The sequence below is a fragment of the Dunckerocampus dactyliophorus genome, chromosome 10 (genome assembly GCF_027744805.1).
Source record: "Dunckerocampus dactyliophorus isolate RoL2022-P2 chromosome 10, RoL_Ddac_1.1, whole genome shotgun sequence".
Classification (NCBI taxonomy): domain Eukaryota; kingdom Metazoa; phylum Chordata; class Actinopteri; order Syngnathiformes; family Syngnathidae; genus Dunckerocampus; species Dunckerocampus dactyliophorus.
This window is the reverse complement of record NC_072828.1, coordinates 11,460,414-11,473,592: the sequence shown is the minus strand read 5'-3', so window position 1 is coordinate 11,473,592 and position 13,179 is coordinate 11,460,414. Positions and strand designations below refer to the sequence as shown.

The window sequence follows — 13,179 nt, the reverse complement described above, 5'->3', positions numbered from 1 at the left end:
CCCCCCGTTTCCCTTTGTCAATAAATCCTTTTTTTTACACTCAACTTTGTCCTCTCTGCATTGGTATCCAAATTCTAGCATGCGCCAATCTAAACACATCCAATTCAATATAAAGCTTATGAAGGAAAACAAAGTAATTGAATCACCCTGGTTGCATCTGGATTTAATTATTTACATCCAATGACATGCACACAGTTACTTATTAAACCTAAACTTTACTGGATGTATCAAAAAGCCAAATCAAGAGCATTAAAATTTTGAAATCTTATGACAAACATGATTGTGATGGTACACATTTTGTCTGGATTGTTATTTGTGCTATTCTACATGAAATTTAGCTATGGCAGCTCCACTCCAGGCAGGGTATAAGCAAGCACAAGGTAATGTATGGGTGTGTTATTGTAGTTTTGATGCAGTCTTGCTCTCCTTTCAGTGCAGGCAGATGCGCAGGCAGGAGCCACGATTGTCATCCGTGGTCACGTTTAAGGCTTTCGGGCGCAAAACTCTCAGGATGCGTTGGCTTTTGGCTACATCGGCCGGGAGTTCATTATTCTGTAAAACACACGGGAGAGACAACAGGGTTGTTATTTGCCTCAAAGGTCTGCGTGCTCTCTACCTTGTTGGCAAGTGTGGGGTCTGCGTTGGCGCGGAGCAGAAGCTGAACACTTTGGAAATTGCCACCCAGGACAGCAGCATGGAGGGCTGTGGAGCCATTCTGGGGACAAACACAGATAGCAAAAGTACCGTAAATGCTCCAGTTAATACCGCTTTAATTAACCGCTGGGTACATGGCTTACAAAAGTAAATAACTACTGGGGACTTTCATTAGCGTTGAGTCAATAAACATAGCCATAAACAGCTTTGGCATCCAGCAGCTCTATCCACCACTGCATGCGCTAAAATGTCGGTTGTGCTACTCAGTTGTTGGTATGAAGCTCACGCATGTTACAAAAAATACAAAAGTTGTTATATACAGTCGTCCCTTGCTACATCACAGCTCGAACATTGCTCCCTCACTCTATCGCAGCTTTTCAAACATTCATTGATAAAGGATCGCTGTTTTGTGGTTGACTATGGCCTATGTTTAGTCAAAAAATACCGAAACACAAGTCAAATGTAGTATTCTGGTTGCGAGGCATCAGTAATGTTACATTGATGCAGTGCTTCTCAAATAGTGGGGTGAACTGTAAGGGGTAGGAGTACTTTCAAAGTTAGTGCAGACCCGCCAATATGTACAAATTTATCGTAGTCAACATGCAATTTGACTCTTGAATACACTTGTATGCTTCACAGCTCTCCATTTTGTTGCATTTTCCTGGTTTGCATGTGGATTGCATGTGGAAGTGATACGTCTTTGGCTTCTTACTTTGTCTTTCCTCCCCGCTCAGTTTCAAACCTTTTCTTAAGTTTAGAATAAATAAATTGGGGAAAACTAGTGGTTAGCACGTTGGCCAACACAGGAACAGCCTGGAGATCGGGAAGACCTGGGTTCGATTCTCCCTTGGGCATTTCTGTGTGGAGTTTGCATGTTCTCCCCGTGTGCGTGTGGGTTTTCTCCGGGTACTCCGGTTTCCTCCCACATTCCAAAAACATGCATGTTAGGTTAATTGGTGACTCTAAATTGTCCATAGGTATGAATGTGAGTGTGAATGGTTGTTTGTCTATATGTGCCCTGCGATTGGCTGGCGACCAGTCCAGGGTGTACCCTGCTTGTCGCCCGAAGTCAGCTGGGATAGGCTCCAGCATACCCCCGTGACCCTAATGAGGAGAAGCGGTATAGACAATGGATGGATGGATGGATAGTTAACTCGGTGGCTTGCAATGCAGAAAGTGGTGACCGTCTCTTGTGTCTCTGTGGAATTCCCATAGCCTGTGCATAAGAGCTGCACAATGTGGTGTAGATAATCATCGTGAGGGTGGATGACACCACATTATGTTCAAGAACTTTCCCAATGCTAACGTGAGTTATTATGCCTTATCGCTTATTATGTCTACTATATTAGGTAATATGAGTGTAAAGATTACTATAGGGCTGTTATCTCATGTCTAGAGGGCTCTAATAATGTTAAAAAAACATTTTTAGAAGGTCATAAACAGGTTTTCTATGCTCTAACTACAAAAATATTCCATTTATTAATATTGAATCCTCCTTTGTGGAAATTCACTTATTGCTGTCGATTCTGGAACCATTTACCTGCGATAAACGAGGGACGACTGTATAATGACATTCCAAATTTGTGAATTAACAGCCTCTCGCCACTTATCATCTGCTTCCAATTAATGCCCCGTCCTCTTTGTAAATGTATTGTTTTGGTCTCATCAGTCGTCATTTCGTTGGACTACCTTGAGGAGGCCAAGTGAAGGAGAAAACTTGAGCAGCTCCTCGATGACGCCGTTGTGTCCCTTCAAAGCCGCTTTAAATAACGCCGTGGAGCCGTCCTTGTGACAGTCAAATTCAAGTCAGAAAAGCATCAGCAACATACATTCTATTTGCTGTTTTCAGTGCACTAAAGAGGGTTTCATCCATGCAAAGCATTCCAGTAATCTTCGAATGAGGCGCGTACTTCTCTGTAGGCGTCCCTATCTGCTCCACGCAAGAGAAGCACCCTCACCGCGTCACTGTGTCCCATCTGGGCTGCCATCCACAGGGGGGCAGTGCCATCCTGCAGAACGGAGGAAGAGCACTGTTACGAAGAGATACAATTCATTGAGAAGGAAAGGGTTTGCCAGTACCTCTCTTGGATGATTCACCTTGGCACCAGACGCCAGCAGGTGGCGGATGACGGTCACATGACCCCCCTGGGCCGCCAGGAACAGCGGGGTAGCCCCATCCTAGGGTACAAAAAACATCTTGAAGGAAGGAAATATAATAAGATGAAGAATAGTGACAGCTTTGCCAAATGAATGTGTTTAAATACTGTACATGTAAGAGTGTATCTGTCTAACTTCCTGTATTTGGGTAGTTTGTCATAGGTGTAGGCGTGGCTGGAATATGCTCATTTTGTATTCATCGGCGGAGGGGGCAGTTATGATTGAACCTTATGAATTTTGCTGAGCAACAAGCAGCCAAACGTGACGATGTCACTCCAAAGGTGTGTTTTGCTTTGTTGTGTTTTTGTGTGTGTGATGCCATAAAAGAGTACCAGTGATGCTATAAAGAAAAAGTGTGACGATAACCATAAAACCATATAGTAGAAATGTAACTTAAACTGTAACAACTGGGCTTTCAGAAGCAAAGATAAAATAAAAAACAATATTAAAAAAATTGCAAATAACTACGGTACATTAAAGTTAATGTAACTGTATAAGGGAAAAACAATATTAAAGGATAAGATAATATAATGTCATGCAATTCATTGTAATTTAATTGCAACAAAATATTAAAAAATATCCATCCGTCCATCTTCTACCGCTTATCCAAGATCGGTTCGAGGGGGCAGCAGCCTTCCCTCTCTCCGGCCACTTCGTCCAGCTCTTTCCAGCGGATCCCCAAGCGTTCCCAGGCCAGTTGGGAAACATAGTCTCTCCAACGTGTTCTGGGTCTTCCCCGAGGCCTTCTACCGGTCGGACTTGCCCTGAACACCTCCCCAGGGTGGCGTCCGGGAGGCATCATGACCAGATGCCCAAGCCACGTCATCTGGCTCCTCTCAATGCGAAGGAGTAGTGGTTCTACTCCAAGTCTCTCCCGGATGACAGTGCTTCTCACTTTATCTCTAAGGGAGAGCCCAGCCACCCTACAGAGAAAACTCATTTTGGCCGCTTGTACCTGTGATCTTGTCCTTTCAGTCACTATCCAAAGCTCATGACCATAGTTGAGGGTAGGAACGTAGATCGACCGGTAAATTGAGAGCTTTGCCTTTCGGCTCAGCGGGTCTAGCAGGAACCAGACAGACTGGATTCCAGAGGCTGAGACACCACCATCAGACCGAACAGCCACACTATGCTCACATTCAGCTCGTCGTGAACGTTGGCGCCGTTCTTCAACAGCGTCTCCACCACTTTGGCGTGGCCGTGTTGCGATGCGGCGGTGAGAGCGGTGCCTCCTTCCTGCCGAGAGACGAGAGGTGAAACCGTGATGCGGCATCACTTTATGTCTCACATCAACATCATCTAACCAACATCAGCTCGGCTCACCTTTGTCTGGAATTCAGTGGAGGCTCCAAATTCAAAGAGGAGCTTGACCACATCATTGTGACCTTGCTGGGAGGCGAAGAACAGAGAGGTCGAACCTGTCTGGAGAGAACCATAAAGAAAGCTTTATTCATACTGTGACACACACCAACATTACAGTGTAGATACACTGATAATATGCAATACAAGATCTGTATCGATAATTCTGCCTTTATTCTTGTGGTCGTATGTAATGTTAAATGTGTATATTTTGCCCATCATCATACCTCTCTCTGGTAGTTGATGTCGGCTCCTTGCATGATGAGTTCTTTGACACACTCTCTGTGGCCGCCGTAGGACGCCACCATCAGCGCTGTGGTTCCACACTGAATACAAATAGCAATAGTAGAAGAGAGTCATAATAAGCAAATCAAATCAAACGAAGTCAGAATTATAATAAAAAACAGAAGTTGTGTCAGCTTCATTCACTTGAACTGCTGCATACAGCTCTTAAGATCCACCCCACAAATACTAATAACAAAAGAAAACAAAGCAGAATAAAATAAATAGTAGAATAAAAGAAAATAAAATATGGTAGAATAACATAAAATACAATAGAATAGAATAGAATAAAACAAAACAAAATAAAGTGGAATAAAATAAAGAATATTTTAAAATAGAATATAATGAAATAAAACAATTTAAAAAATCAAATAAAATACTAGAAAATTCTTGGAGTTGAGTGATCTAAAATTTGCAGCATTCAATATTTTCATTTTATGGTTAAAATGTGCTTCCCAACAGATGACATATACACAAAAAGAACACATTATTCATTATTATTAAGCAACCAGCATCTTACAAAAATAGCAAAAAATTGTTAAATTATATTCACTTACCGGTAATTTAAATATATGAAATATTAATTATATATATTTTAAATATACAGTATAAATTATTATCTAAATAATATACAATTATTGTAATAATTTTACAGTGTAATTTTATGTCATGAATGCCAATTTGGCTTTATTATTCTTGAAGCTCCGCCCTTAAAAGTGACACAATCATGAAGCCAATTAAGAACCTGCAGTACAATTACACATATCATGACAAAAAGAGGTCTTTAATAATATTTATGAGAGGGATAGGAGTCCATATATGCCCCTCAGGGTGTAGGCTATAAAACACCAATGTACACCATAGGACTAATTATTTGAAAGTTTTTTGTACTTCTTGGTTGGCCAAAAATGCACGGGCACGAACCAAGTCAAAACACTTATATATGCATATGTTTTGTTATTGGTGTTTTTTTTTGGAATGGTTAGAGCTTATACTTTATCTTTGCAGTCTACGTCCACCCGTCCACTGTTGAGCAGCAGCTGGAGTAGTGCCAGGTTCCCCTTGTGGGCGGCCCAGAACACAGCATTGGACAGCGGTGTGTCCTTCTGGAGGGCACACACACACGCACACATACACGCATAAACACAAATGCAAGCAGACAACATTTCTGATGTGTAATGGATATGAAGGAAGGCAGTTCAATAGATAAACACGCATGCATGCGCACACACTGTCAGGTCAGCAAACAGCCAATCAAATTGCATATGGTAGACGCACAGACATGTCATAAGAGAGAGCAGGTATGCAGCAAAAACAACAACAGAGATTTGACCTTAAAAGACATCCTGCAGTCTTCATTAGGTCTCATGTTTCGTCCTTCTCGTTCATCCTGAGCGGCTTAGCTGTACCTTGTTTGGAGTGTTGGCGAACATCACAACCTGCACGACTGACGTGCAGCAAGCAAGCAAGCTGCTCTTCCTTTACTGCATTGCTGCATGGAGCTTCACTCTTTGGCCGCTTGGGGACGCTGCTGACACACGCAAAAGTTGAAAACCGCCTGTACTGTAGTTCTCTCTCTCACATCAAATGCAGTACAGTACACACCTTTCTTGTTTAAATCACCTTTTCTAAATCAGTCATACTAATAAATACAGTACAACAGTAAATAGTATGATATATAGATCCACAAACAATAATCAGTGTGTCCAGAAAGTATGAACTTTTTCCACATATTGTTTTGTTACAGCCTTATTCCACAATGGATTACAATAATCCCTTGTTATGGCAGTTATGGCATAGAAAACCTGTTTCCGACCTTCTAAATACGGGTTTTAACATTATTAGAGTCCTTTAGACATGCAATAACACCCCTATAGTCACCTTTACACTCGTAGTACCCAATATAGTAGATATAATCAGAGAAAATAAGCCATTTAAGACATTAGTAAAATTGTTTTCCCTCAAAATTATTAGTTTTTATTTTGAGGAGGTGCTGCAAAGAGGAATGTGGAAAACTGCAAAACTTGCAAAGGTCGTGAATACTTATATACACGTGATTTCTTAGTTTTTATATTGTAGATTTGCAAATATATAAAAAAAAAAACACTTGTCATGGCGTCATTATAGAGTGTTGGGTGTAGAATTTTGAGGGAAAAAACGAATTTATTCCATTTCGGATAAGGCTGTAATATAAAAATGTGGATATCAGGTGGTCCAAACTGCCACTTGAAGGGTTTACAATATGACAGCCCTTTCTACAATAATGATAATCACAATACGTTCGACCACAGAGGCACAGGGCGTGCATTTCATTTCCAATGTGAAGGTGAGTGGTAATTTGGAGCTTTCGTCAAGTACAGATACTTATCGCAAAGCTATAAAAGCAGAGCTGACAGCTGTCGTTACTCTGCAAATATGGCGACTCGAGCGCAAAGTTGCTGGTTAAAACATCGCTGCATGTTGTAGTGAGACAGTCAATAAATACGCCCTGTAGTGGCTGTAAGCGACATAGGGGATCACATCAGGGCAATCTGAGTGGCTGCTTCGGAAGCGCTATGATCTTCCAGCGATGCCGTGACGTCATCATCTTGCAGAAAACTATTACGAATTTTGGAGTCATCAAAATGTTGCATATTAATTATTAGAGGAATTTAGCTTTTTTGTGTTTAAATTCCAAAACAATGACAAAAAAAGATTTTTGATTTTCCAAAAATATATTTTTTTAAAATTATTTAAATTAAAAAAAATGGAAAAGCATGTAGTCGTCCTTCGTTTATTGCAGTTAATTGGTTAATTGGTTAATTTAATTTCAATTGCAAATTAGGATCCCATATTAATAAACTGAATATTGAATAAATTCGCTTAGCGTGGTTGTCTCTGGCACCAATTAACTGCGATAAAGGAGGGACAACTGTACATGCCTTGAACAAACCTGAAAAAATGATGTCTGATTTGTGTGTCTGGGTGTTAGCTAGCAGGCTACTTTCTAATGGGCCATTTTTGATTCTGGACACCATCAGTGGTTCCTTTGGCGGCATCGTGATTCAAATTTCAAAAATACATTCATGTATTGGCACTTTTATGAGGATTCTCACTTAAATTTAATGGGTGGTTCCTTGGCCCATGCTCCACTTCTCCACAAAGTTTGTGGAAATTAGTTGTGTAGTTTTTGTGTAATCCTACTAAGAACTATTAACTGTTTGAATTCCCTGTTCAGGAATATACGACGAGCCTTACTGCAACCCCAACAGTCTGAGCCACGCCGTGCTGGTGGTCGGCTTTGGTTCTGAAGGAGGCTGAGAGTACTGGATCATTAAAAACAGGTCGGTACGCTTCCCCTCCAAAAAATACCCCCAAATGCTCCTCAGTTTGGTGTTCCTTTCATTTCTGTTGAATTTGCAGTTGGGTTAGCAGCTGGGGCGAAGGCGGCTACATGCGGATGATCCCAGATGGGTGGAACACGTGCGGCATAGCCAGCTACGCTTTGTTTCCTGTCCTGTGATTTGATGTTCTAGAGTACATCCATGTTTTAAGGCTGACATTGGACGGATTTATGGCTGCTTTAATGCAAATAAATGTTTTCTGTGCCAACTAGTCTAGATTTGTGGGCAACATAATAAAATTGTTGCATTTGTCTTCCAAGTGTACCTTTCTCCTTCTCCATGTTGTGTGTTCAAACACACCTCACTGAACTTTGAACCCTTAATGCGCGCCTGTCTGCACTTTCCCTCACTTTCCCTTCCGCTCCGTCCTGCCTGTCTCCTGCAGAAAGCTCCAAGGTTCACCCGAGTTGACCTGAGAAGAAGGATCTGCATCGCTAATGCGCCAAATGGACGAATGGATCATGCCGAGGAAATTTATATCCTTGCTTTGTGCCGCACTTTGGTTGCTGGTGCTCTCTTTTGCATCTGTTAGTCCCTTTACTGTGCACCAGAGGTCACGCAGCACTACAAGGTTCTGTGGTCCATCCCTCGGCGACCACACGGGAGGTGTTGTTGTGCAGGTAATATGGACTTTATTTTTATCGGTGCATTTTATTCGGTACGCTTGCACCATCTTATTCAATACAAGAGCTGTATCAAAAATATGGCAGATAAGAATGACCTCTGACAAAAAAAGAAGTAAAACTTTAATAATGACTTGGAGTGCATGAGGAAGTGGAAAGGAAAACAGCTGTGTATCACGACATGTTCATTTATTAATTAGCATCTTGCACAACACAGCAGCAACAGAACCAATGCTGGAATAGCAGTAGGGAGTGTCTTTGTTTGACTTTTTGATACACTTCTTGTATTGGATGCCATAACATCGTGCAGGTGTGCCTAATGGACGTACATGTCAACCCTCCCATTTTCACAGAGAAATCCGTATTTGCCATTCTTTTCCAGCACCCTCCCGTCTCATGTGGAAGATCAGAATTTCCCTTAATTTTCCGGAACATTTCCCCTATTTTATAATGCAGATGTTGACAGGCATGCTAAGAAAGTGCCACGGGACTAAAAAAAAAAAAAAGATCTTTACAGCATACTCAACCTTTGCAAAGCATCCATTTAGAAATGTATTATGTATTTTTTTTTACTCCTTCATTGCGCCCCAAGTTGCTGTATCGGAGCTTGTGACAAATAGAGCTGCCACGGAGTGTGACACAACGCTTTAATAGCCCATCCAGGTGCAATGTATCACTCTGCAGTCTGATTACTGTGCCATGATGATTCATCATGGTTGGGTCAAGCAGTGCTGGAGAGTGTTTGCTCGTGTTTATTGACCCACAGTCACAAGTGTTTGAGTATATATGTGTGTGTGTCCTTGCAGAAGTGCACTTCAGGCTTCTACAGAGAGTGGACCGGACCAAAGCGAGGCCAATGTGCGCCTTGCAGCTGCAATGGACTCTCAAAGGAGTGTGACGAGCGTACGGGGAAATGTGTGGTTGGTGCACGCACACATGCTTAAGGCTTAAGGCTTCATGACAGCGTAGTCACTACTCCTGTGCCTTCTGATGGCATCTTGATCCTGTTACAGCTGAGCGTGTGACAAAACGCTAGGCTCCCTAGTGGCTAGGGGGAGTGTTTCCCTGAGAGTGACTAGCTATTTAGCTTCCTGTGTAGTAGTAGCAGTGAAAAATGGCGACTGAAGCGGCATCCAGATCGTTGTAGGAGCTGTAACTAGTATTGTACATATTTTTCTGAAAACGGTACAGAAGGCATTTAGTTTAAAAATGGCACTTTTGCAGGAGGAAAGAACAACAAAGGCTACATACCAAAAATTATGCACTAAAAAAGGTGACCAATCACAGTGCTGCGGTTGCATCCTCATTGTCGAGGTTGGATTATTTTGGAGGTGCACGTCAAGCTCCGCTGGAGTGTTTGGAGGGGGCGGCGTAAAACTGTAACAAAATAAATCCTTTACGGCACGTACGGTGGAACCTCAGTTAGCGTCCGCCTGATGTTTGCATATTTTTCAGGTAACGTAAAAAATGTATGCTAAAATTTTGCCTCGGTTTACGTACATTTGCCGGTTAGTGTACAGTACAGCACACGTTGTGTTGTGTTATTAATAAACTGCATAAGTCCAGCTGTGTTCTTAATGATTTTTTTTAAATCATAAAATGTCTTTATCTTCTTACAAAGAAGCTAGCTCGCAAACAAAATGGCCCCCACAAGTCAGCTACGTAGCCCGTCGTCTATGATGTCATCAGCGGTTGACTCAATACAAAACACGTTTTTATAGTGTTACATGTATAAAACAATCCTAAATGCACATAAATGATGAATGAAAGGGATATATAACATTTAAGGTTACTTTGACCTTCACTGAAGACGTGATTCTTGATGCGAGTGTTCCCAAAGATGTGACAATGTGGCAGCGAGACAACCCTGAGCACAATTTTTCTGTGTTGTTAGGAGTTACTGTATTTCTTGAAGCTGCAGTTAAATTCAATAGCGTTTTTCACCTTCTTTATCAAAATGGTGGCACATGCAAATTTCTTTGGCTCCATTATTGGGACGCTGTGAAAAACCTTGGCTGCATGGCAAAACAGGAAGGTGGTGTCCTTGTGGTGTCTCGCTGTCACATTGTGTTTTTGGGAACACTCACATCAAGAATCAGATCTTCATTTAGCCCTTTCATTCATCATTTATATGTCTTTACAAGCATTTGGATTTTTTTACTGCATATAAAGCTATAAATGTAAACTATAAAAATGTTTTTTTGGCTTTCTGAAACGGATTGATTGGATTTACATGACTTCTTATGGGAAAAATTTATTTGGTTAGCGTCCATTTTGGTTAGAGTTGGAACGAATTAATGAAGGTTCCATTGTACTGTAGTACATGCATATGGTGCAACATACTGAAAATAATAATAAATGTCATACAGGAAACCATAAGGTTTAATTTCTGATACATTCATGGTGCTGGACACTTCATTATGTACACCTGTACATAAAAATATTTTTTTCTGTTATTAATGCAGCCCTTCAGGTTAAGCACCACTTGGCCCTATTCCAAGTGTGACTTCAACGGCTAAACGTTAAAATATATTGCAAATTGTAAATCGTCATGTAAGTGCACCAAAACGTATTGGGTTCTTGTTGTCATGTAGATTGATTGGAGTGAAAAATGTGCTCTGTATATATTGCATTACTGCATTTTGATTGCAATGATTGCAACAGCAACGGACGCAATGAAGGCTTATTAAATACATCATTCCTAGAGCCTGACCGATATGGGATTTTTGGGTCGAATGCCAATACATTGGTGGCTGTAAAAAACTGATATCCGATATATCGGCCGATATCCCATATATTGGCTGATAACGATACATCGGCCGATATATGGAAATTGAGCATAGATATAAACAGGATATACTGTGTACTGTACATGAACATAAATTCTTATAATACCCAAAATACGATTCAACACAAAGAAGCAGAAGACTTCTAAATTATATCTACAAATATAGGAGTTAACAGTTGCATGTATCTTTATTTCACTTTAAAACGCTGTATAATAGTCTGATATCAGATCATGGTTGACATGTGGATTAACAGTTGCATCTACCTCAACATACACAAAGTTAAAATGCTGTAATACGCTCTCGAAAACTTGCGTGAAAAAAAACTAGAATGCTTTCCTTGACGGGCTCTGACAGCGTGTTTCCACAAGGATGTTCTTCTCACGGGGCACTACAGTGTAGTGTGATATTGTTTTACAAAGTCACAGCTTACCATGGTGCACCTCGCTGGTCTGTGTGTTTGTGTGTGAGGGGGAGGAGCCAGGTACTTGGGCAGGGTGCAGCACAGAAACACACAGGAACCAAGTGACAGAATAAAAAAAGTTAATATATCGGTTACATATTCACTGATGTTGATTAATCAAGTATACGTCATAATCGGCCCGCCGATTAATCGGTTGGGCTTTAATCATTACTATTTATTACATTTATTTTGTCACACTATTGTCAAATTTATTTGTGGAAAAATATAAAAAGAGAATTTTTAATTATTGTTAGAATATAAATATAACAAGAAATGATCAAAAATGCATGTGTACCGATAATTAAACATTAGGGCCTTTTAATAGACTCCATGTACATTTCTAAAGCAGATGCCGCGATATGTCTTAATTTTTTTTATCTGAACTACCTCCAGAATTGTCGATTTCACTCCGCGGGTGACCACTGCGAGCGATGCCGCAGGGGTTACCATGGTGATGCTGCCAACAAGACCTGCCGTGCTTGCCCTTGTCCCTTTACCTGGAACAAGTTAGTCCTTGTTTAAGACCCGCAATGCACGTACAAGGTAACAATACAAGCCTGCTCCAGATACAGTATGTTCTCATGCTGCATCTCCATTCTAGCTGGGCGTTGGCCTGTCTGGACATTGGCTCGGGAGTGGTTGAATGTTTGTGTAAGCCTGGTTACGCGGGATCCAGATGTGAGAGGTTTGTTGCAAGTGAACTCACATTGTGTGTCATCTGCATATTTATATCCAAAAACACACGTTCCATTCGTTGATGCTTATTTTCCTGCCTTGAAGATGTGCATTTGGTTACTACGGCAACCCGCTGGAGCGTGGAGGCAGCTGCAAGCCGTGCAACATCAAGGACAGGCTGAACAGTTGTCATTCCCGGACTGGAGGTAAAATATTTAATAGGACTAGGGCTGCAAATGTTGCCAACAGTGGAGTGGAGACCTCTGCCAAGGACAGTGCCCCTTCACAGATAATACCCACCTAGCATACCAGTGTCATTTTTTTTACTTATGTGGCGCTCCCTATTGGTTGTGCTTTGAAAGACATGCTATACATGGAATACAGATATCTGCAAAGTTTTAGTTGCTAATAATATAAAGACGTTTTGCTTGATGTTTTTCAACCAATTTTGCTCAAATTTTATACACGCGCTTGTCAGTCCACTAAAAATGTGTACCAAATTTGGTGGTGATTCAGCTAAACACTTTAAAGTTACAGAGGGCGTTTTGTAGCGCTCATTGAACTGCGTGACAAATTTCAAGTCAATCGGATTTATGGGGGTCAAAGTTTGGGGTTTAATAACAGCGCCACCATGTGGTGTAATTGTCATAAAAAATAATAGCACAGGCTACAGCGTAGGCCTGCATGCTGTGACACATCTTCATAAAACAGTGGAACCTTGGTTTGCATCATTAATTAGTTTCAGAAAGTCTGACTTTTTTTCCCCCATTTTCACATGAGGAAAAATGTAAATCCAA

At 41.1% G+C, this 13,179-nt stretch overlaps 1 protein-coding gene and 1 long non-coding RNA gene across 3 annotated transcripts; one reads left to right on the top strand and one right to left on the bottom strand.

Moving 5' to 3' along the window:
* Positions 1-148: 148 nt before the first annotated feature.
* On the bottom strand, positions 149-5,948 carry ankrd29 (ankyrin repeat domain 29). Of its 2 annotated transcripts, XM_054790364.1 has the most exons (10): positions 5,786-5,948; positions 5,448-5,558; positions 4,398-4,496; positions 4,135-4,233; positions 3,949-4,047; positions 2,734-2,832; positions 2,565-2,663; positions 2,344-2,439; positions 617-715; positions 149-552 (listed from the first exon to the last, which is right to left on the bottom strand). In XM_054790364.1, exons 1-10 carry the CDS (start codon positions 5,819-5,821, stop codon positions 430-432), a joined length of 960 nt encoding a protein of 319 aa, XP_054646339.1. In that variant the 5' UTR covers positions 5,822-5,948; the 3' UTR covers positions 149-429. The 2 variants fall into 2 exon arrangements, with proteins under 2 accessions (XP_054646339.1, XP_054646340.1); XM_054790365.1 differs by lacking the exon at positions 2,344-2,439.
* A 6,151-nt stretch (positions 5,949-12,099) lies between these two features.
* LOC129189338 (uncharacterized) lies at positions 12,100-12,588 on the top strand. The gene is made up of 3 exons (XR_008572788.1): positions 12,100-12,213; positions 12,309-12,392; positions 12,488-12,588. It is a non-coding gene; the product is annotated as an uncharacterized LOC129189338 (long non-coding RNA).
* The last annotated feature ends 591 nt before the right edge of the window (positions 12,589-13,179 follow it).